General features: G+C 33.4%; 1 protein-coding gene across 1 annotated transcript; it reads right to left on the minus strand.

Moving 5' to 3' along the window:
* Window positions 1-3,484: 3,484 nt before the first annotated feature.
* LOC120180966 (myosin-11-like) lies at window positions 3,485-7,912 on the minus strand. Its single transcript, XM_039186234.1, has 8 exons — window positions 7,809-7,912; window positions 7,554-7,742; window positions 7,351-7,473; window positions 7,169-7,206; window positions 6,768-6,939; window positions 4,081-6,684; window positions 3,883-3,974; window positions 3,485-3,782 (listed from the first exon to the last, which is right to left on the minus strand). The coding sequence occupies exons 1-8, from the start codon at window positions 7,899-7,901 to the stop codon at window positions 3,533-3,535; spliced, it is 3,561 nt and encodes a 1,186-aa protein (XP_039042165.1). The 5' UTR covers window positions 7,902-7,912; the 3' UTR covers window positions 3,485-3,532.
* Window positions 7,913-25,118: the final 17,206 nt, after the last annotated feature.

Raw genomic sequence — 25,118 nt, forward strand, 5'->3', positions numbered from 1 at the left:
TTTATTGATGATTTTATTAGAAAATGTTGGATTTATATCTTGAAAGAAAAATCAGAAGAGCTGGAAAAATTAAAAGAATTTAAAGCAATGGCGGAAAAACAAAGCGGTCAATATTTGAATATACTCAGATCAGATAGAGGAGGCGAATATATATCAAAGTTATTTGAAGAATTCTGCAAAGAGCATGGCATCATCCATCAGCTGACAGCCAGATACACACCACAACAAAATGGAGTTGTAGAAAGAAAGAACCGCACAATTCTGGACATGGCAAAAAATATGATAAAAGGTAAGCAACTACCAAGAAATTTCTGGGCTGAAGCAGTTCGATGTGCAGTTTACCTATTGAACAGATGTCCAACAGAAAGTGTGAAGTATATGACACCAAACGAAGCATGGAGTGGTCAGAAACCAGGAGTTGGACACCTTAAGATTTTTGTATGCATCGCATATGGCCACGTTCCTGAATAGACAAGAAAGAAGCTTGATGACAGAGGAGAAAAATGTATTTTCATTGGCTATGATGAAAGAAGCAAAGCTTACAGATTATATAATCCTCTTACCAAGAAGGTAATAATTTCAAGAGATGTCGAGTTTGATGAAGCAGACTATTGGAAATGGAGCAAAGAAGAAAAGAAAGTTGAAGTACTATTTTTTAATGAAGATAAAGATGATTATCTTATCAATCAAGATGAACAAACTGATGATCAATGTCCTCAATAAAATATACCATCGTCGTCAAGCAGCAACAACGATGCCAGAAACATAATAGAAGATTCTGAAACACCTCCCACAGAAGTTCAAAGATCCACAAGAGAGAGAAGAATGCCAGAAAGGTACAACGATTATGAACTAAATAATGTTTCACTTTTATGTTTACTTGTGAATAGTGATCCAATAACATACGAAGAAGCGGTTGAAGATGACAAGTGGAGGAATGCAATGGATGAAGAAATTGCATCAATAGAAAGAAATGATACATGGGAGCTAACAAGACAACCAGAAGGTCATAACCCAATTGGAGTAAAATGGGTTTACAAGACAAAGACCAATAAAGAAGGAAAGGTCGAGAAACACAAAGCGAGGCTAGTTGTCAAAGGCTATAAGCAAAGAAAAGGAATAGACTATGATGAAGTATTTGCTCCAGTAGCAAGGATTGAGACCATCAGACTTCTCACAGCAGTTGCAGCACAAAAATGATGGGAAATTTATCAAATGGATGTGAAGTCAGCATTTCTAAATGGCTACCTAGAAGAAGAAGTTTATATTGAGCAACCACCTGGATACATTAAAAAGGGACATGAAGACAAAGTTTATCGATTGAAGAAAGCTCTATATGGTCTGAAGCAAGCCCCAAGAGCATGGAACACGAGAATTGATGAATATTTCCAGAGAAATGGGTTCATGAAGAGTCCGTATGAGCATGCCTTATACACAAAGAAAAATGAAGACGATGATATCATGATCGTGTGCTTATATGTGGACGACATGATTTTCACAGGAAATAATCCAGGTATGTTCAATGATTTTAAGAAAGTTATGACTAAAGAATTTGAAATGACAGATATTGGAGAAATGTCATACTTCCTTGGAGTTGAAGTGAAGCAAATGCAAGAAGGAATATTTATATCACAAAAGAAGTATGCAGAAGAAATTTTAAGAAAATTCAGAATGAAAGATTGCAAGCCGGTAGCCACTTCAGCAGAACCAGACATCAAATTAAGTGTGAATTCAACAAGAGAGCAAGTGAATCCGACGTTGTTTAAAAGCATCGTTGAAAGTCTAAGGTATCTGACTATCACATGACCAGACATAACATACGCTGTGGGATTGGTAAGTAGATTCATGGAGAATCCGAAACAAGATCATTGGATTGCAACAAAAAGAATCCTCAGATATGTCAAAGGTACAACAGGTCATGGCTTATTCTACAAGCATTCAGAAAATTCGAAGCTGGTTGGTTATTCTGATAGTGATTATGGGGGAGACTTAGACGATCGGAAAAACACAACTAGATATCTATCTCATATCGGCTTTGCAACATTTTCATGGTCATGAAAGAAGCAACAAATGGTAGCTCTTTCAACATGTGAAGAAGAATACATAGCCGCAGCAGCGTGCACTTGCCAAGCAATGTGGTTAAAGAATATTTTGAACGAGCTAAATTTAGCACAAGAATCAATTACAATCTATGTCGACAACAAGTCTACAATTTCTCTTGCCAAGAATCCAGTCTCCCATAGCCGAAGCAAGCATATTGATACAAAGTATCATTTTATACGAGAGCAGGTGAAGAACAAAAATGTGGAGCTAATTTACTGCAGAACTAAAGATCAACTAGCAGATATTTTCACAAAACCATTGAGAGCATATATATTCAACCGACTCAAAGAAAAGCTCGGAATGGAAAATCGAGTTTGAGGGGGAGTGTTAGAAGACAAACTCAATTATTGTAGGAGTTCAACGTGGCAATATGGAAATCACATGTGCATGTTGGCAAGAAATCAAATCTTTGCAATTAAAATATCTAGAAAAATCTTGAAATCCTTGGCTAAGGAATTCAATCATGCGGCTAGAAGAATATAGAAGTAATTTAAGTCGGTTTATTACATATATGTATATATGAGCAAAACAAGCATGTAGGTAAGTGAGGAAAAGTGAGTAACGAGTGAGAGAAAGAAAAATAGAGAGAATTGAGAGATTTGAAAAAGCTTAGAAAAGCTATATTGGTGGAGTTTGTAAACTAGCCACAACTAGTGTCGTAGTTTTGTAATATTGAGGTAGTGTCATTGTAACGTATTTTGTTTCGTATCAATAAAAAGTTCGAGTTATAAATTATCATGAGCCCATCTACGCTTCCAACAATGCCAACAAAAAAAATAGTTCACACCGATACATGTGGCTATCATATCATCATTCTATTTCTAATTTAATACTGGAGTGATCAAAATAAGAATAAATCAAAAGTTTAGTGATGAAATTAGAAATTTTAAAATTTTAATGAAACAAAACAGGAATGAAGTCTAACTCGAGTGATTAAATATATAGTTTACCCATATTTTTAGTATTGTTTTCTATAGTTTTCAAGTTTTTAGCTATGGTACGGCAAATCTAAAGAAATTACCGAGGTAAGGCAGTAGCCAGTCTATTAGAAACCATTATCAAAGGGGTTTCGTGCATGATGCATCACTGATGTGGAGGTAGTTCAAAATTTGAATTGCAAATGTGCTTCGAGAGTCTTGCTGACATGAATCGACCATAAGTTCTGCATTGATAATATAACTGTAGACTGTAGTAGTAGTAGTATTCTTGCCTTCAATCAGGCAGACAAGTGTCAGCCCTGGGTTATTTTATTGGTTACAAGCCCAGATTATGCATCTTTGTTGTTTTTCTCAGGAAAGAAAACACACTCTCTAGAATATCAATGGAATTGAATCTAGCTGGCACAGTGTTTGTTCTATAAGATTTTTGAAGGTGGAAAAATGAAAGAAATTGCTTCAAATTATAAGAGAAACAAGAAAACAATTTTTTCTTAGTTTGGAGGGTTTGAGGAGAACCACCTTCTGATACTCTTGACTCCTCTAAGCTTCATCACAAGTTCTTCACGCTGAGCTTCAACTTCTGCATATTTAAGGCTCATTTGGAGATAACGCTCTCGTATGTCACTTAGCTCTGCCTCTAGAGATGTTTTTGTGCGTTCATATTTCTCTTTTGCCACAACTTCAGTTTCAACAGTTGATTTTCTTGATGTATTTGATTGACTTCTCCGACCCTCTGATAACCTGGTAGATGATTCATAGCAGGATTAGTTCATGGAGTTGAACTTCATCATGGAAGATAAATTATGGAATTTAATGCATTAACGTGTTCCTATATTATCACCTAGTTACACGAGCTTTATACTTGTTATTGGATTCCGTGGCTTTGGTAAGCTCACTTTCATTGCTTCCATCATTGGAATCGTAATGACTATCCTGGATTGTAAGATGAAATGGAGAAGGAATCACCAAAATGTTAATTCTAAATCTGAACTTTACGATTTCCAGATTTCGTACCGAAAGGCGAAAGTAGATTTGTTACCTCTCTTCTGTTTCTGTGATAACCGGAATGTCGCTGCGTCTGTTTTTCTTCCACTTTCAGTTTCAATTTATCCTCAAGTGTTTCAGGTTTTATCAGAAGCTCATCTTTCTCCTCTTGAAGCTGTTTTATTTGCTGCTGGAGCTGTCTGTTTGTCTGCTTGATCTCATTAAGCTCATTTTTAATCTCTACATTCTTTAATAATGGCTCTTTTGTTGCGAGATCGCCTTCCATCTGCACAAGTTTTTCTTCCAAGGCTACTTTTTCATGTTTGTAAACATCCAACTCTGAAACAACCTTTTGCAAGGTAGAAATCTGCTGCATGAAGTAATTTCTCTCTGCCTTCAGATCATCACATTCTCTGGATAATAGATGCAATGAAGTTTCGAGTTCGCCTTTCACGGCTTCAATCGAGACAAGTTCATCTCTTAGAGCCAAAATGTCATCCTCAAGATTTTCTATCTTCAGCTGCTGAACCTTCATATTGCTAGATTGTTCTGATACTTTCTGCTGTTCATATTCAGAAACAATCAGCTTTAATTCGAGGTCATTCACAATGGTTTTGAGTTTCCCTTCACTGGACTTGTAACACTCCAACAACTTCAAAGCTTTTTCATGTTCCACCATCAATGCTTCCCGGTTTTCTCTCGAGGCTGCAAGTTCGCTCAACAGGTCGTCCACTTCTGATTTAGCTTCAGTTTCCGTTTTCTTGAATTCATTCTCAGTAAGCCTCAGTTTAGATTTGGCTTCTTCAAGAGCTGATTCTAGTTTAACTTTATCTTCTTGTAAACCTGAAATTTCACATAGAGCATCATAAGCTGTTTTCTCCTTTTCATGATGTGCTGCAGAGAGTTGCTTAGCAAAACTTTCCACCTCTTGTCGAAGATTTTCGACTTCATCGGTTCGACTACAGGAGCTTTCTTCAAGCTTCAGTTTTGCCTCGAGTTTCATGGTTTTATCATAAATTTCATCCAACCCCAATGTTAGCCTCTCCTCTTCTGATGCGAAATCTTTCATCACTAAAGTTAGATTTCCATCAAACACTTCAATCTTTTTGCTGCACTCCCTTAATTTGCCCTCCAAGTGAGCACAATGCTCTTCCAATTCTGACTTGTCCTTCCTCAAGTCCTCAGCCGACTGCTTAATCGAATTGCATTCTTCGATTAGTGTCTCATTAGTTGCTTGTAACTCTGTAATTTCTCTTCTCAGATATTTACACTTATCCTCAAGTTTACTTTGGTTCAACCTAAGTTCCATAATCTCCTCTTCCTTTGACTGTATTGTAGTTTCCAGTGTTTGAATGTCAGTTCTTTTTTGAGCTAACTCGTTTACTAAATCAGTTACTTCAGCTTCAAGTTCAATTCTTTGAGTTTCAAGTTCCTGAATGTAACTGTTGTAATCACTTTGAATCTCCCTGAGAATTTTCTTCCTTAGTTTCTCTTCCAGGAGAAGCATTTCAGACTTTTGTTCACTTCCTGCAACTCCTCCATTTGTTTCCTTTATCTTGAGTAGTAATTCAAGATTCTCATCGGTCAGCTCGTTGCAATCAGTTTCTAACTCCTCTAGTTTTGCTCTCAAGGCTTCGATTTCTCTGATCAGATGCACATCGCCACCCTTCCGAAGCTCCGGATTTGAAAAATGTCTTTCCTTTCGAGACTCGGATAGCTTTACTTTCAAACCAACGAGTTCTCTTTCTTTAGCTGCTAACATATTCTTATATTCTTCTTCAAGGGCATCACTATTTTCTTTGTCTTTCAAGGCCTGTTCGACACGATGCGCCTCGGCCTGCAAATTCATCTCTGATTCTCTTGATTGTTGAAGCTGGATCATTAAGTTCCTGTTTTCCTCTGAATTTTGCTGCATAGTGTTCTCCAATTCACTCACATGTGAACGCAGGGACGAAATGTTCTCCATTTCAACTTTCTGCTTTTCTATGGTCTCTTCCAGCTCCTGAAGAACTGAAACAAGCTCAACATTTGCTTCTTGGCTCCTCTTCAACTGCAAAGTCAGGCTGTCATTAGTCTCTTTTTGGAACTTAATTTCATTTTCCAATTCCTTCTGTAAAAGGGTTATTCCATCATCCTGAAACGTTGAATCTCCCGAGGTTGTTTGTTTCACCATTGATTTCTCCAACAAAGTTTTCAGATGCTCGACTTCTTTCCTTAGTCCGTCGCGTTCCGCGTTCGCCGCCGATAGTTCCGTCGTCAAATTTGCCTGAGTTTTAGACTGGTCGGAGTATTGTTTCCACAATATGTCCAAATCAAGCATCAACTTGTCGGCATTCTTCTTCCACATCTTTGCTTCCGCATGAAGCTCTTCAATCGTTTTCTCTGCTGCTTCAAGAAGGTTTTTTGCAGAATCGTTGGCTCTCCAAGTATCCGAAGAACTGCTTTGTGAAACAAAAGATGAATGATCTGAATGAGAAAGATCATCAACGTGAGAATTCCCATTGTTTAGACCATTTTGAGAAGTGGGTGCAACTTGTTTTTCCATCAGGCTCATAGAGTCGCCATTCAAATTGCTTACAGAAGATGAACTTTCCCTCCCTATAGAACTCTCTGCCGAGTCATAGCTGAGAAACGAATCTGAAGCTGAGAAACTTGCTTCCTGTGGTTCAAATACTATTAGTTTAGTATTGCAGCGGTCGTAAATAGTCATTTAAGATCGATAAAAATGAGACTCTAACGTACCCTACTGACAAGTTCTTCTTGGAGTGGGGCTGAGACAAAATCTGGAGTAAGAGATGAATCTGCAGCTTTTGCTGTTGAACTCTCTGTACCATCTGAACTAAGGCTCAGATCAGGAGGGTGTTTGGTGTTATTACCTTCCTCTTTGGAATTTGTCTGCTCTGTTTCATTGTCCCTAAAATAATCCATTTCAAGTCGTCAAGCGGTTTGAGGTGATAAATCTGTTCAAAATTTTTCTTATTGCATTGACAAAGTATACACATCCTATCCTGCAGAAAGACCTACTCGTATTGGAATTTCTTAAATCGAATGATATTCTCTTTTACTAATGAGACCCTTCAATTGGTTCGATCCAATACAACATTTAAAGTAAAATGAGAAGGGCAGCAGTGAATGATACATACATGGGCTTTGGTCTTGGTGTCAAACATTGAATTTTCAACTGCATATCAGAATCATGAATGTTCATTAGCAAAACACAATGAATGGTACAGGGACTACCGAACCAATCCTTCACGTTTCTAATTAAATGGTATGTATTTAATGTAATAAAGAATGATAACAGAGAAGAAATAAGATCGATCACCTGCAGAACTGTCCCATGGTTGCATTTTTTCAACGGCAATGAAACCGGAACAACGACTGTTGAATTTATGTAGCCTGTCATATTCACTGTCGCCTCTCCAAGGATGCTAGATCTCGCTGATCCCTACAGTTCGACATTCGTTTCTGTTCATATCTGTAAACTATAAACTATGATCCAACAATATTTCATAAAAGCAAATTCACCATTGCAACAACAAGCTTGAAGAGACAATCTCCCATCTTCTCTGTTTTTGATACCCAAGTAGATTCCGACAAAGTCTCTGTCCAATGACAACTCCCATTTCGAACCAGTGCTTTGCTCGTCTTTGCCATGGTTTTCCCATTCTCCATTGACATGATCGACGTAAACAACCTGTCCCATCCTTTTGGTACCTAATAAAAGAACACACAATGTTTTAAAAATGAAACATAGAAGAAGAACAAGACATGAATGTTTACCTGCACCAGTTTGAAGTTGGAGAACTTAAAATCTATCTTTTCCCCTGATTTATTACTTCCAGGTGCCGGCCTTGTTTTATGCAACCTAAACATTTCTTATTTGTTCTAAATCTTTGTTTTTTTTTTCTGGGTTAATCTGGAAGATATTCAGATAAAACGTAGCAAAAACATTACAAACCAAAGGAAAATGGTTAGCTTTCCGGTCATTGTTGTGAACCTTACTTGCTAACTTTATTGTCACTCCCATGCAGAGGAACACTCTGGTGCACTGAATTTCATTCTGTCACCCTTTCAACATATGACACGTGTAGATAAAAGTCAACTTTGAAGAGAGACTTCTGAGGTGGCTGAAAATAATTGGTTGATAGTTTAAGATGTTCCAAAAGACAGGCGTCCAAACAAACAGAAAATATCTGCCCTACAGGAGACAGAACACGAAGGTACAACAAGGTTTGTTGGTTGATTACATAAGATTCAACTGTCTCGTCATCATTAACAACATAAAACCAAAGTGAGGAGATAATACCAATACGATATTTGTTGTATTTGTATCCTAATAAATTTGGCAACCCTTTTTTTTCTCGTACTTACCGCTGTAAGTTTAGGTACTATAAGAATGTTTATACTAAAAAAAATGTAATCTTTGTTAGTTTTCATTTATATAGCATACACTAATAACCATTTTAGTTTCTGTATTGTCGATAAATTTAACAAATTCATATATTCTTATTAACAAAAACTATAAGAGAAGCTTAGAGTGGGTTCCATAAAAACTTGATCCAACAATGAGAAAGTAGAATGGATTCCAAGCTCAGAGTACTTGAAGCCCACATCCGGAAGAACTCATTAGTTGTTCCTTAGCCATCATTAAAAATATATAGGCATGGGTAGGGATGGTTACGGGACCTGAACCCAACGGGTTTTGTCGGTTTTTTAGGTTGGATTTTTTATAAGATAAGTTCAGGCGTGTCAGTTCTGGTTTAAGGTGAAAAATATTCAACCCAAAAAATAATATAATTATATCTTGTATATTTATGGATAATTGTAATAATACTTCATTTATATTATTTTTTCAATTAAGACCCTATTTTATGAACAAATTAATAATTTTAGATTATTTCGAGTCAAGTGGGGTTATATTCGAATTTCATCTCAAAAGTCAGGTCGGATTTTGGGTCAGAGTCAGGTTTTATCTCAAAAGTCATGTAGGATTTTGGGTCGGATGAAATTATCCCAAACTCAAGTCCGATCAAATTTTGGGTGGAAGGTATAAAATTTTCAGATCAGTTCGGTTTGGCCGGAAACCTGACCAAACATGACCCATGCCCATCCCTAGGCATGGACAGCGAAACACATGGCTCAAAAGTCGAGAAGAGCACGTCGGCCCATGGTGGATCTAATTTTAGTCCAGGGTAGGCACGTGTTCGAATCCATTTTAGTCTAGGGTGGGCATGTGTCATGTGCCCACCTAACACGTTCTTACCATGAAATCTGAATTTTCTTTGATTTATTATTCATTTTATTGATTGTATCTATACACAAATTTTATTTGTATCTATCTCATACAAATTTTTATATTATTAATATATATGTTTGTATTATTGATATATATTCATCTTCAAAAACATTTCTAGATCCGTCGCTATACCGGACTACACCCATTACTAACCTTTTCATTCATTCATGTATGTTTATCAAAAAAAAAAAATCATTCATGTATGTACGCCCTCCAAGCCATCATTAGACCATCGATGGCTTTATTTCGTTTTATTTCACGTTCAAATCCATAATCTTTGCATGTTTATTTCGTGGCAGGCAAAATATTCGTTTAATAACCCTTTCAATGCTTAAAGTATTACGATATCAGATACGATATTAAGAGGTAATTACGAGTTTTGAATATAAATGATAGGTTAAATACCAAAAAAAAAAAATTCAATTTAAAATTTATTTTAGGTTTAAAAACTCTTTTATGGTACTATGATAATATTAGTCTTATTTTTGTTTAAATAAATTTATGCACATCATACAAATAATACTAATTGAACCCTGATTATCTAGAAGAAATATGTCATCTTTTATCATAAAAAGCACTCTTTAGATTTTATATTAGAAAACTTTAATATAAAAATTTCAAGAACTATTTAAAATTATACTACATATTTATTTTGATGTACATTTCACTTTCATAAATAAATTGTATCTCGTATTTTATCATATTAATCATGTAAATATAAACAGGCTAACAATAGTTAAATATGACAAAATCTTAAATAAAAATGAAAAGATATATTAATAATAATATTTAGAGTTAATTGCATCATTTGTCCCCAAACTATAACCCTTATTTAAATTCGTCTTTAAACTTTTGAATATTCCAAATTCATCCTCAAACTATGAATATCATTCTAAATTAGTCCTTAAACTTTTAAACATTTTAATTCATCTCTAAACTATGACCCTCTTTCTAAATTGGTCCCCAAGCTTTTGAAAATTCCTATTTCATTCCCAAATTCATCCAAATATATAATTAGTTTCAACCATCGTTTAACATAAATTTTGTTTATTTGAATCATATAATAATATAACTTGGCCTAATAATTTTATTAGCAAAGGTTGTTGTGATTAGTATATACATATAGTTTGGGATAAAATTAGAATGTTCAAAAAGTTTGGGGACCAATTTAGAATGTATGTCATAGTTTGGGGATGAAATTAAAATGTTAAAAACTTTAGGGACTAATTTAAAATAAGAGTCATACTTTGAGGATATGTGATGCAATTAACTCTAATATTTATAATTTTATATAAATGGAGACATTATGCATACTTTTGCATCCAATGTTCCTTCTTTATCATTTCTTATACGATAAGTTCCATCACGTGCTTTAAAACCATCTTTATTTATTCTGTCATAGCCATCTTAACTTTCACTTATATATATATAATAGCAAAAAGAATTCAGCTTTTGATTTCGTAGGAAGTCATTGATTGTTTTTTTAAGACAAGTTTTAAAGTAAATAATGTATGCTTTGGCCTTTTGATTTATCATTTCTTAAAAAACAATTATTATAAGCGTGAAAATTTTTGACGTTCGATGATCGAGAAATTCTTTTTTCGGTGTGTTATTTTGATATTTAGTATTATAGAAAACTCAATTTATTTTATTTTATATTATGGATTAAAGAATAATTGATTTTGGATAAAGGTTTAGTGACTAAAATGGAATAAAGGAAGAATTTGAAAACTTTAGTAAAAAGGTGAAACTTAAGTGCTTAATTGAAAATGAAGAAAACGTTTAACGGTTAAGGATTAATTAGGTCATGAAATTATTAGTTTAAAGAAGAGAAAAGATTGAGGACTTATGTTGGGATTACACAATTTTCCAAAATGGTGAATAAACAACTTAGGTAGTACATTTTTACATTTTAGTCCTAATTTCTATAATTTATAAATTAAGTTGATTTAGCTTTCCTTCTCCTAAGTGTTTCCCCATTGGTTATATCTAAGCAAGGATATCATTAGGTAAGTTACTTTCCTCATCATCTTTAACCTTTAGCACCATTGAAAACTTAAAACTCCATTAAACATTATTTTCCTCTCTAAATATTAAAGGTCTTTCTCTCACTCAAACAAAACATATTTGAAATCCTGATTCCATAAGCTTTCTATTGATATTGTCAATTTCAAGAATAGGATAAGTTTATCTAAAACCCTAAATGGGATTCATATTAGGGTTCATGGCAAAATTGGAGTATTTTGCTTAAATTGATCATTTAAGACGATGGATTATTGTTAATTTAGTGTTCTTATACCTTCCTAAAGCAAGAGGAATCGATGGAAGTCATCACTTCAAGTGGAAAAGCTAATGTTCCGGGGGTGCTTTTTTTTTTAAAAAAAAAGGTACTTTGTATAATAATTAATTATAAAGTACACTATCTCCGGGACCTCATTAAAAAACATCCCTAAATCTAAATGAGGAAAAAAAGTGAACATTGAGGTAGTGAGGAACTTATACAATTTGAGCTCTTACATCATACAAGGCATACCCCAACCCCAACACCAATCCACAACCCTACCCATACTAAAGCCAATACAGACCTTCCAGCTGCTAGTATATGGAACATAAAAAAAAAACAGATTCTGGAATAACACAACAACACCACCAGTAGGATACTTCAATACAGCACCGACCAACAAGATTCATAATACCTGCTAATAGACAACAGCATTACTCTACACATCGAGTAAAATTCACTAGCAGCAACAACCGAGAATAATAGACTCAGGACTCCGCACAAAATCTTGAACGACCGGAATCAACGTCGGCCATAAATTGTTCGTCCAAACCCTATCTGAATCATGACAATATTAAAAATTTGATCCACCGAAAAAAAACTCCCATTAAACCTTGATTGAGGTGAATGTAGTCTCTTTCTTTTTGATTGTACGTATTTTCAGTCATTAACATGTATGTAATGTTCATGTGCATTATGGCTCATTTAGAGCAATAAAGGATGACAACTATGGTATTAGTAAGTTGGGTAAGTATATATATATACATTGATATTGCTTTGATATGATGATTTCCTAGAGGTATTCTGGACAAAATCGAGCCTATGTGGTTCATGTGTGCATCTTAGAGCTATGAGCTCAAGATTGGTATTTGGTAAGTTACGATATTTTATTATTATTCCCATGGTTACTTGTCAATTTTGGGATAGATTTGGAATGTCATAGAGTACACAATGCTTGTCGAGTATTGTAAGACTTTGACCTTGTTAGTGACAAAGGGATGATGATGATCTGGTTAAACTTATGTCCAGTTAGTGACGGAGGGATTAGCCACTATTGTATGCTATTTGCACCATTAGCCGTGACATAAAGATTCATGTATTTATTGTTCGAAAGAGTATCATTGGACTTATATTTGATGTTATTGTATATTGATGCATATGAACAGTAACATGCCTATTGTTAAAGATGTTAAAGTTTCCATGTTATAATTTCAAGACACCACTCTCCTTAGTGGATTAGGATTGCATCTAGTGGTTTCAAGTCATCACCTTTTGTTTGTGTAAAGATCTTTGTTGTACTATGCTACGTATATCCTTGTTGTATATATTATTTTGTATTTGTGTATATTAATAAACAAGGTAAAAATAAATGTCATTATAATTATCTCGTGATCGGTCTTTAGACATACTCTAACATGTATGTACTATGCTATGTATAACTTTGTTATATATGTTGCAAAAATGAATAATCAAATAGTATGCAAGAATGATAAGCAAGGTTTATGTAAGGTAAATATGATTAATTGTATGTAATTTGTGAACCATGTGCAAAATTAGTGCTATCATGCATTATTGACATGTCATTACATGTTATATATGATGCATATAGTCTACGCACCAAAATAAGGGGTATCGATACCATAAGTTTATTGGGAAATTTCAAATATGTTTTTGACGCCAATATTGGTATGGAGTATGCGTATTATCTTTATGGTATCGATATCACCTGTTTGGATATTGATAGTTGTTGGGATTCGATGAAGCTCAATTGAACAACCAAATAAGTTTCCAAGAGGGGGTGAATTGGCTTTTTGAGTTTAAGGAGTAAGGATTACAAAGATGAAACAATTTACACAAAGATTTATAGTGGTTCGACTTCTCAACCAAGTCTACATCCACTACCTAAGCTCATCACTTAGGATTTTCTGACAAATTCACTAATTTGTTCTTTCTTTTTATAGGATAAAGATATAACTTTTAGAACTCCCTAGCTTTTCAAAGGCTAAGCTAGAACCAATCCCCTTTACAAAGTTTAAAAGATGTAAACAAGAAAACCCTCTCAAAAGGAAGGTGTTTAAAAAAATTAAGCTCACTAAAACACTAATATTTACAAGAGAAAGGAAAATGAGAATAAAAAGCTTCTTTCTTGTTTGATTCCTTGGATAGGTGTTCTCCAACCTTCTTCAAGTTTCCTCAACTTGTTTTTATAAGCAAGTTGGAATGAGTTTGTCGTCGTTTATAGCCGTTGGGGATGTTTTGGAGGGGATTAATTTTTTGCAAAATAAAACTGCCCATGACAGGGAGTATCAATACTCCTTTAATGAGTATCGATATTACCTTTGTAATATTTAAATAAACTAGTTGTTAAATACCGTTGGGCTTGACCAGTATCGATACTATGCTTCATGGTATCGATACCACTGTGTAAAGTAGTATTGGTACCCCTTGAGTATCGGTACCTATTTTGCATTCTCGAATTTGAGCAATTTGGAAAACATCTGGTAGTATTGATACTACTATAGAGTATCAATACTTCTCTTACCTTTGGTATCAGTACCACATGAACAATAATGATATTGTTCATGTGGTATCGATACTGTAAGAACGGTATCGGTACTACGCACCCAAAAAACTGTTTTGTGCTCAAATTCTAGTTTAATGGACTTTAAAATATTTTTGAAAAACTTTGATCAAATTCAATCAAGTCCAAAAACATTTTTCTTTAATTTGTTATATCAAAATATTATAAAACATGGTTCAACAATCTCCCCCCTTTGATATAACAATACATTTGAAAAATTGTTTTGGCAAAACTCCCCCTTAATAAAATATGTCATGAAAAAGAGAAATATTTGGAAAACATTATAGCTCCCCCTTTTCAATGAGAAATTGAATTTTTCAAACTCATACTTCTCCCCTTTTTGTTATATCAAAAATAATTCACTTTAAAGTTCAAAAATAACAATGGAGATTAAGTGGTAAATTTTAGCATAAAATCATTTGAAAAATTAAAGCACCCCCTCAATAAAAGCATTCCAAACAAAAAATTGACTTTAAAAGCTTGACACTTAAAAGGCTTTGAATTTCAACAAAAATGAAAAAAATGTTAGTAGCACACGAAATTTAATATATCCAAGTCTAACTTTTGTATTTAAGTGCATGTGCATAAAGTTATCCAAAAATGTTATGCATTTGAAAAAATTGATATCAATTGTTAGAGAGATATCATTTGCAATAAAATCACAAGCATAAACATTTAAATTAAGGTCAAAATTTAAAATTTGTAAAAACAAAACATTAAAACCAATTTGACCAAAGTTCATTTTGATGAACAAACATTTATGAAAAATCATTAAAACTTTTGAAAATGTTCATCACAACACTTTTTAACATACATGAGATAGAAACATAAAATCATTTAAAATCAACACTCATGCATGCTTAAACCAAATAAGCAACAATTATGCAAGATAATCAAAATAAGCTTAGAGGTTACCCATTACATATCAAGTGTGGCTAGAGCATTTGAGTATCTTCACTTTCATCACCATTGCTCTCACACACCTACAAGAGACATTTATGTGAATTTTGGTATACAAATTGCTTTGGATCCTTGAATGTTTGTTTCAATGCCCCTTGTTCCTTTGGAACCCATACTTGTTTTAATTTTAAAATGTTTTCTTTCTTTAAAGGACAATATGTTCCATATGAGCATGAAAATGGCAATGTGATTTTCCCATTTTTAACATAGATGAATTGTTTTTAGAAATCATTTCTTTTTCTTTTGTTAAGCAATCAAGCTTAACTTTCAATTCAAGATTTTATTTTTCCAAATCTTCAATTTTGGTTTTTGAAAGCTCAAAATCATGTTTCAAAATTTCGTTTTGCTTTTCAAAATCCAATTTTTCTTTCAAAGAAATCATTTTCAACTTTGAATTTTGAAATCAATTTCTTATATTTGGAATTCATGGTCTCAAATTCCAAATACAATTCATCGTATGAATCTTGTAACTCATTAAAAGAATATGAATTAGATTCACTAAAGTTAGAAGATATATCTTCAAGAGTGATTAAGCACACCACCTTTGTTGGTTCTTCTTTCTTGTTTCCATGAATCTTTCGAGCTTATTCCAAAGCTCCTTGGCATTTGAACAAGAATAAACTCCTTAATAAACATCGGGACCAAATGCACAAAACACATGTGCATGGCCTTAGCATTTTATTGAGTTTTCTTCTGTTCTTGGGTACTCCACTCCGTCTTCTTCTTTGGAGAAGAGTATGTTCTCGATCATCTCTAATGCATCAAGATCTTTGGATTGAATGAATAGCTTCAATAATTTCTTACAATGACGGTAGTTGGCTCTATTGAAGTATGGAGGTTTGTCGATCGGTTGGGAGTCTTCCATGTAGAACGTTCTGGAGGTGGAAGCCATCTCAAGGTTGTTAAACCTTCTAATGAGACAAACTCTGATATCAATTGTTGGGATTCAATGAAACTCAATTGAACAACCAAATAATTTTCAAGAGGGGGTAAATTGGCTTTTGAGTTTAAGGAATAAGGAGTATAAAGATTAAACAATTTGCACAAGGATTTATAGTGGTTCAACTTCTCAACCAAGTCTACATCCACTACCTAAACTTATCACTTAGGGTTTTCTAACAAATTCATTAATTTGTTCTTTCTTTTTCCAGGACAAAGAGATAACATTTACAACTCCCTAGCTTTTCAAAGGCTAAGCTAGAACCAATCCCCTTTACAAAATTTAAAAGATGTAAACAAGAAAAACCTCTCAAAGGGAAGGTGTTTACAAAAATTAAGCTCACTAAAACACTAATATTTATGAGAGAAAGGAAAATGAGAATGAAAAGCTCTTCTCTTATGTTTGATTCTTGGATACATGTTCTTAAACCTTCTTCAAGTGTCTTCAACTTGTTTTTATAAGCTGGAATGATTTTGTGGTCATTTCTAGTCGTTGGGGATGTTTTAGAGCTGTTGGGGATTAATTTTCTGCAAAATAAAATTGCCCATGACAGGGAGTATCGGTACTCCTTTAATGAGTATCGGTACTACCATTGTAATATTTAAATAAACTTGTCGTTAAAGATAATTGGGCTTGACCAGTATCGATAATATGCTTCATGGTATCGATACCATTGTGTAAAGTAGTATGATACCCCTTGAGTATCGATACATATTTTGTATTATAAAATTTGACCAATTAGGAAAACATCTGGTAATATTGATACTACCTATAGAGTATCGATACTTCTCTTACCTTTGATATCGGTACCACATGAACAATATTGGTATTGTTCATGTAGTACCATACTGTAAGAACAGTATCGGTACTACGTACCCAGAAAATTGTTTTGTACTGAAATTCTAATTTAATGGACTTTGAATTATTTTTGAAAAACTTTGAACAAATTCAATCAAGTCCAAAAATATTTTTCCTTAATTTTTTATATCAAAATATATAAAATATGGTTCAACAATAGTCATTATAAGGATTCAAATCCTATAACTCTAAATTGGTATCAGTATATATCAATATCGATATTTTTCTTACACAATATCAATATGGGTAAGGTATCAGTACCATATTAAGCTTTAAGGTTTAAAAATTAAATCAATATTGATATCGTTGAATCGATAACAATACTTTTCTAAGGCAATATCAATACTTTCAAAACAGTATCGATACTAGTAATGGTGAAAGTTTAAGAATATGTAGTTTAGTACTTGATGGATTGAAGATGATTATGAAATGATTCCAAATCATGTTGAATTGTTAATTTAGTCCCTAAAGTATAATATTGAGAATGTAATGACAATTTAGTCCCTAAATTCATAAACTGATTAATTAATTATATGATAATCAAATTAGATTAAAAGTTATCGATTCTAATCATGTGTGTAACATCGTTGGTTTAATTCTTGACTACTCTGAGTTGAGGGTGTTACAGACATGATTGAGAGGGTCAAAACCATCAATCTGAGAAGAAACGATGAACAATTGAAGTGCGACCGATGTAAGGGGCCACTTAAGTTGTTAGATTTCCCAAATCGATTCAAACTATCTAAAATAGAAGCAAGTCCGAGAGTAGTGAGTATACAAAGCTTGATTCATTCGTACTCAATTATGCTAATATGATAAGGGACTGAAAGCAGAAAGGGTTGATGCTTATAGATATTAATATTATAAGACGAAGATGGACATATGATATATTCATGTTCGTGAAGGATTTAGACAAGCTTGGTCTCAAGGTTGAGGAGTCTACCAACGGGATCAAGATCATGAATTTCAAGGAAGTTCTAATTATTGGAGTGACAAGGAAAGTTGAGTTGCAGATTGGTGAATGGAATGGTAAACATTGTTTCAATTTATTTGATTGATGTTGATTTATTATAGTGGCATCATAAGTGCACCAACAAGAGGTATAATGGAACTTGTATTGGAACCCAATAAGAGTTCCAAGTTGAATTTAAAGAGTAGTTTTACGATGATTATGCTGAGGATGAGGTTTGATCTAATTTAAGGAATCTAAAACACAAAGGCATTATTTGAGTGCATGTGTAAAACATCAATGAGTTGATACTCCAAGTCCCATATATGAGCGATGTCGATTCTCTTTTTACCTTCTTAGATGGAATGATACCATGAGCTAAGCAAGAGTTATAACAAATAAGGGTCCAGAGTTCTTCGAAAGCCATAGATGTTATTGAGTCGCTCGTTGAGCTTGGTAAGAATAAATCGACCACGACCAATGATTTCAACTTTGTGGTTGGTTTAAGTTTTCTTGATCGTGTTGATGATCTTATCATTTATTTTTTTGATGTTATTTTTGTCTTGGATCCCCATCAATAATGTATTATATCGATGAATCAAGATACGAGAAAAAAGACCAAGACACTAACTTCTATTTAGATTACCAAAGATGATCCTAGGGAGGAAACTTGGAGGGAGCCCAAGCCTTTCAAAGATATAAAGCCTATTGAGTTTCCAAGAGGCTATCACCTTTAGGTGAGGTGGGGTTTGGATAAGGTCATGTCTCTCCTAAAATTGGAAGAATAATTTCCTTTGCTTGATCAACATAGTCATCCTGTCAATAAAAACAATTAGAATATCTTATAATAAGAAACTAAAATAAATATATTTACTTTTTCATGAATAATATAAAACTAAATCAATTAATATGCTTAATCTTAAATAGTCTTTCTTTGTTCTTTCTCTTCACTCCTTGGATAGATCGACACTAATCTCCACTACAAATCAACATTTGCACGGTATCCAAAGATATTGAATCTCTATAATAATTAATCATGTGGATCTCTGCACTAAACATAGCCTCAGAAGCTACAATTGTTATTGGAATTGCTAAAACATCAATAGTCAACCTTGACAAAATACAAAACATCAATAACACTAAGACAATAAACATAATATTTATCCTTCAAAGAAAGTCTAGAAAATTTCTCTTTAAATTTGATTTCACATGCTAGCATGTCATAAGTTGAGTCCCACCTTGTCTTGCATTCAAGAACCAACCTTCTATGCTTTATGTTGAATTGTCCAACAAGTTCGGCAATCTTTTTCAATCGATGCTCACTACCAATGATGTAATCAGTGGTATCATGAACATTTTTTATGATTGTTTTCACTTTCTTCAACCCATGTTGAATCATAATGTTCAAAATATGAGCACAACAACGAACATGGAACAAATTTCCACCACAAATCAATTTCTTAGTCAATGAGAATGTATACTTCAAAATTTCTATACAAACATCATTTGTAGTCTCATTGTCCACCGAAATTGTGAAAACCTAGAAAATAAATAAATATAATAAGTGAATAAAATTTTATATAATATTAGAAAAAGTATGCAAACATAACTTAAAAGAAGAAAAACTTACTTTATTCTCAATATCCCACTCCTTTAAACATTTGAATAGACAATTGGCAATGTCTTTTCCTTTTTGAGGAGGAGGTATGTGAACAAAGCTCAATATTCGTTTTTAAGTTTCCAATCATGATCAAAAAAGTGAGGTAAGAACCATATACTCAATCTTTTGAGGACTTGAACGACATAGATCAGTGGTCAATGAAATTCTATCTATGCTCTTTAACAACTCTTTTAACTTTCTCTTCCCAATCTCATAAGTTTTGAAAGCATCACTTACTATAGTATGACGAGACACTTTTCCATTGTAGGATTCCTTATTTCAACATCAAGTTAAACCTTCTTCTTCAACAATTGATAAGGTCTTTTCATGCATAACAATCCAATGAGCAATGCATTCTCTAAACTTTACAACATCAAATTTGCCATCATGCAAAACACTAACAAATGAAAAATCAGGTGATCCAGTACTTGAATCCGATGGAAGAAAGTTAATTAAAGTTTTTTGTCGCAACTTTATTCATTTTTGTGGATATTTATCCAAGTGACACTTATAATGAGTAGTACTGTAACACCCTCAACCCGTATCCGACCGATCCGAGTCTGAGGTGTCACATTGACTTTTCAAAACTTGTCTCTTATAAAAATCATGAAAATCTAAACTTTCATTAAATAAAATTCGTTATTTTACATAAATAAAACCGTTTGGTTTTACAAAACCTATCAGAGCATATTCAACTCAATCTCTAAGTACATGCCAACTATATTCAAAATAATAAAATGCATCTAAAACATCTCTTTTATGATCTGAACTTTGTAAGGGAGATGCTAACATGTCTTGTTCCTCCTAGCTTATCTTCTCGCTTTCCAACCTACGTGTGAAACATTCACCCACTAAGTCGATGACTTAGTGAGGCATAAAAACATATAACTACTAACATGCATGCATAATCTATATTATCATGTCATACAAAAATCATATATTTTGTCATGCAACAAATATTCACCTGCACACACACATCATCATTCACATTCTTATCCTTGTCATATATTATTATAAGTAATCCATTTTAACAATTGATCTTGTACCTAATATGTCAGTTTATCATATAACACGCATATCATTTCTCAAGGAAACACACATAACATTGTATAATTCTTATAACATGTTTCATAGCATAAAACATGTAAATCATATGTAATGTATTTGTTGTTATCTCTTTATTAGCCCATGTACACATATGAGAACTACAAATATGTGAGTCTATAGAGGTTGTGCACATATGTTGTCACCACAGCTCGTATAAATACACTGAAGTGACACGTAGAATTGCACCGAAGTGCCGCATAGAAATGCACCGAAGTGCCATATAAGATGTCCATAATGACCGCATAGAAAATTCCTTAGGAATCATATACATATTCCAAGGACCAAGTATGTGTCTCAAAGGACCTCATAGATGTTCCAAAGGATACATATATGTCTCGAAGGACTGCGTAGACCCTCAACTCTTGGCATGCCAACTATACCCTAGCTCTCATGACACATAACATGGGCATTATCATTTATATCCTTTCACATATTCACAAAAGCGTGTGATTCACTTTCACATTTCACGTAGGTTATGTCACATAACTTGGATCACATATACAAATAGTCGTGTATTTCACTTTATATAATTTAAATCAACTTTTATGTAATTTCAGATTTCTTGTCACATTTCTCATATTTTATTCTTATGTCTTCCCATAACATATATTCAAATGTTCGGGTAGTCCACCATTTCATCGCCTAAATATGTACTCATATAACTCATTTCATTTCATATATTATATTAATCTAATCTATTTACTTAGTTGAATTTCATATAACCTATATGTGTTGGGATTTTGAAAGCTCGAATCGACAACCAGAACGATTTGCAAAGAGGGGTCAGAACAATTTTTGTATTTAGGGAGTAAGGAGATTGAAAGATAGAGAATTGCACAGTGATTTATAGTGGTTCGACTTCTCAACCAAGTCTACATTCACTACCTTAGCTCCTCCCCAAGGATTTTCCAACAAATTCACTAATTTGTTCTTTCTTTTTAAGGACAAAGAGATAACCTTTACAACTCCCTAGTTTTTCACGAGATAAACTAAAACCTTTCCCTAGCTTTTACACGGGCTAAGCTAGAACCTTTCCCCTTACAAAGGATAAGAATAAACAAATAAACCTCTCAAAGGTAGGTGTCTACAAGAATTAAGCTCACAAGAACAAATATTTACAAGAGAAAGGAAAATAAGAATAAAAAGGTTTTCTCTTGTGTTTGATTGCTTGGATAGTTGTTCTCTTACTTCTTCAAGTGTTCTCAACTTGTATTTATAGTTTGAAATGAATTTGAAGTCGTATATAGCCGTTGAGGATGTTTTGGAGCCGTTTGGAGATGATTTTTCTGCAAAAATAGGATGCCCATAATAGGGGGTATCAGTACCCCTTCACAGGGTATCAATACTCCTTTATTAAATTCAAATTAAACTAGTTGTTACTAGTTGTTGCAGCCAGGGGGTATGGATACCCATGGGGGTATCGGTACCGGGGTATGGATACCCCTTGGGGGTATTGGTACCCTTTTCATTCTGTAATTTGAGCCTTCATGGGGGTATGGATACCCCTGGGGGTATGGCACCTGTTAATATTTTTGCTCAAATTTGAATTTAATGGACTTTGAATTATTTTTGAAACCTTTTGAAAACTTTGAATAAATTCAATTCAATTCAAAAAACATTTTGCCTTAAAATTGTTATATGAAACATATTTCAACAATCTCCCCCTTTTTGATATAACAAAACATTTGAAAAATCGTTTTAGGCAAAACTCCCCCTTAATAAAATGTTTAATGAAAAAGATACCAATTGTTACAAATTGTTGGAAAATATATGAAAATGTTAAGCTCCCTTTTTCATTAAGAAATTGAATTTTCAAAACCAAACTTCTCCCCCTTTTTGTTATATCAAAATAATTCAATCTTAGAAGTTCAAAATAACTTTGGAGAGTAAGTAGTAAATTTGACACTTAAAAATCATTTGAAAAATCAAAAGCTCCCCCTCAATAAATACATTTGAAACAAAATTCAGCTTTTAAGAACATGACACTTAAACAAAATTGAATTTCAACAAAGAATAACAAACATGTTAGTAGCACATGAAATTCAATATATTCAAATCTAAAATACTTTATGCAATACCAATAGTTGAAATTAAGTACATATGCATAAAGTTTTATAAAAATGTTATGCATTTGAATTTTTTTATATCAATTATTAGAAAGATATCATTTTCATTTAAACCAATGCATAAACATTTAAATTTAGGTCAAAAATTTTAAAGATTTATAAAATCAAAGTATTTGAAAAGTTGATATCAATTGTTAGAGAGATATCTTTTTCATTTAAAACCAATTTGGACCCAAATTTAATATGATGAACTAAAAATTATGAAAAATCATTAAAAATTTAAAATGTTCATCATAATCATTTTTTTACATACATGAGATTAAAAACAATGCATAATCATTTAAAATCAAAACTCATGCATGCATAAATCCAAATGAGCAACCAAATAATCAAAATCAAAATCATTAAGCTTAGAGCTTACACATTCCTTTTTCATGTGTGGCTAGAGCATCTTGAATATCATCATTTTCATCACTATTGCTCCCACACACCTACAAAAGACATTTAAGTAGATTTTGGTATCCAAATTACTTTGGATCCTTGAACGTTAGTTTCAATGTCCCTTGTTCCTTTCGGAACCATACTTGTCTAATTTTAAAATGTTTTTCTTTCTTCAAAGGACAAGTATGTTCCAAATGACCATGATAATAACGATGTGAGCATTTTGCCATTTTTAGACATAATAGGTTGTTTTGAGAAATTAATTATTTTCCTTTTGTTAAGCTTTCATGCTTAACTCCTAATTCAAAAATTTTCTTTTCTAAATCATTTATTTTGATTTTTGAAAGCTCTAAATCATTTTTCAAAATTTCATTTTGATTTTCAAAATCAACTCTAGCTTTCAAAATCGATTATTTTCAATTTTGAGTTTTAAATTAATTTCGTATATTTGGAATTCATGGTCTCAAATCCCAAATTCGACCTATTATAAGCATATTGTAACTCATCAAAAGTAAATGAATTAAATTCATTTGAGTTAGAAGATACCTCGAATTCTTCTTGAGTGGCCATGAGGCATAGGTTGACTACTTTATCTTCATCATTGGAATCATCTTCATCGCTCCAAGATGCAACAAATGCATTCTTCCCCTTTTTCTTTAGAAGAGGACATTCATACTTGACATGCCCCTTTCTTTGACAATTGAAGCACACCGAGGGACTCTTCTTCTTGGTTGATTCATGTTTCACTTCCTTGGAAATCATAAATCTCTTGAGTTCCTTCAAGATCTTGACCATCTGTTCTTCTTGTTCATCATCGTCTTCATCTACCTTATCACTTGAATCTTGATAACTTTCATTGGTGGATTTGAAGGCAATGCCTACCTCCTCCTCCTCCTCCTTCTTCTTCTTCTTCTTATTCTCTTCCCTTTCTTCATCTTCCTTCACCATCATCTCATGAGTGAGAAGGGAATTAGTTAGCTCATTGAGAGTGGGAGACTTTAGGTTTCTTCGATAATGGTCATCTTCGATTGCCACTCCTTTGGAAGAGAGTAGATCATATTTGTTACAATCTTCTCATTAGGGACTTCTCCATATCCCTTGAGACTATTAACAATCATGGAAAATCTATCCGTCATAGCTTTGATGTCTTCATCGGGTTTCATCTTGAAGTTCTCATAGCTATGGTTGAGAAGACTTTTCTTTGATTCCCTCACTTCGTCAGTTCCTTCATGAGTTCTTTGGATATTGTCCACAATCTCTTTGGCACTTGAATAAGATAAGATTCGTCCATATTCATTTGGTTCTAAAGCACAAAAGAATATGTAAGGCCTTAGAATTAATCTGGAACTTTTTTTGATCTTATTTGCTCCAATCGTTGTACTTACCGGGTGGAGAAGATAATCGTTCATAATTGAGTTCCAAGCTCCTATATCATAGGCTTGAATAAAATACATAATCTTATTCTTCCAATATGCATAATTTGATCCATAGAAGAATGGTGGTTTGTTGAGCGATTATGATTCCATAATAGGTATATCTTCAAGGTAATAAGCACAGGATGTTGAAGCCATTTCTTTGTCGGTTGCGTCGGGAATTGGTAGAGCTTCTTTGAGGATCATCTCAAGGATGTTAAGTCTTCTAACGAGTTATCGACAACCGGAATGATTTGCAAAGAGGGGTCAGAATGGTTTTTGTGTTTAGGGAGTAAAGAGATTGAGAGATAGAGAATTGCACATCGATTTATAGTGTTCGACTTCTCAACCAAGTCTACATCCACTACTCAACCAAGTCTACATCCACTACCTTAGCTCCTCACCAAGGATTTTCCAACAAATTCACTAATTTGTTCTTTCTTTTTAAGGACAAAGAGATAACCTTTACAACTCCCTAGTTTTTCACGAGATAAACTAGAATATTTCCCTAGCTTTTATACAGGCTAAGCTATAACTTT

This window comes from Hibiscus syriacus, unplaced genomic scaffold, assembly GCF_006381635.1.
Source record: "Hibiscus syriacus cultivar Baekdansim isolate YM2019G1 unplaced genomic scaffold, ASM638163v2 tig00112503_pilon, whole genome shotgun sequence".
NCBI lineage: Eukaryota > Viridiplantae > Streptophyta > Magnoliopsida > Malvales > Malvaceae > Hibiscus > Hibiscus syriacus.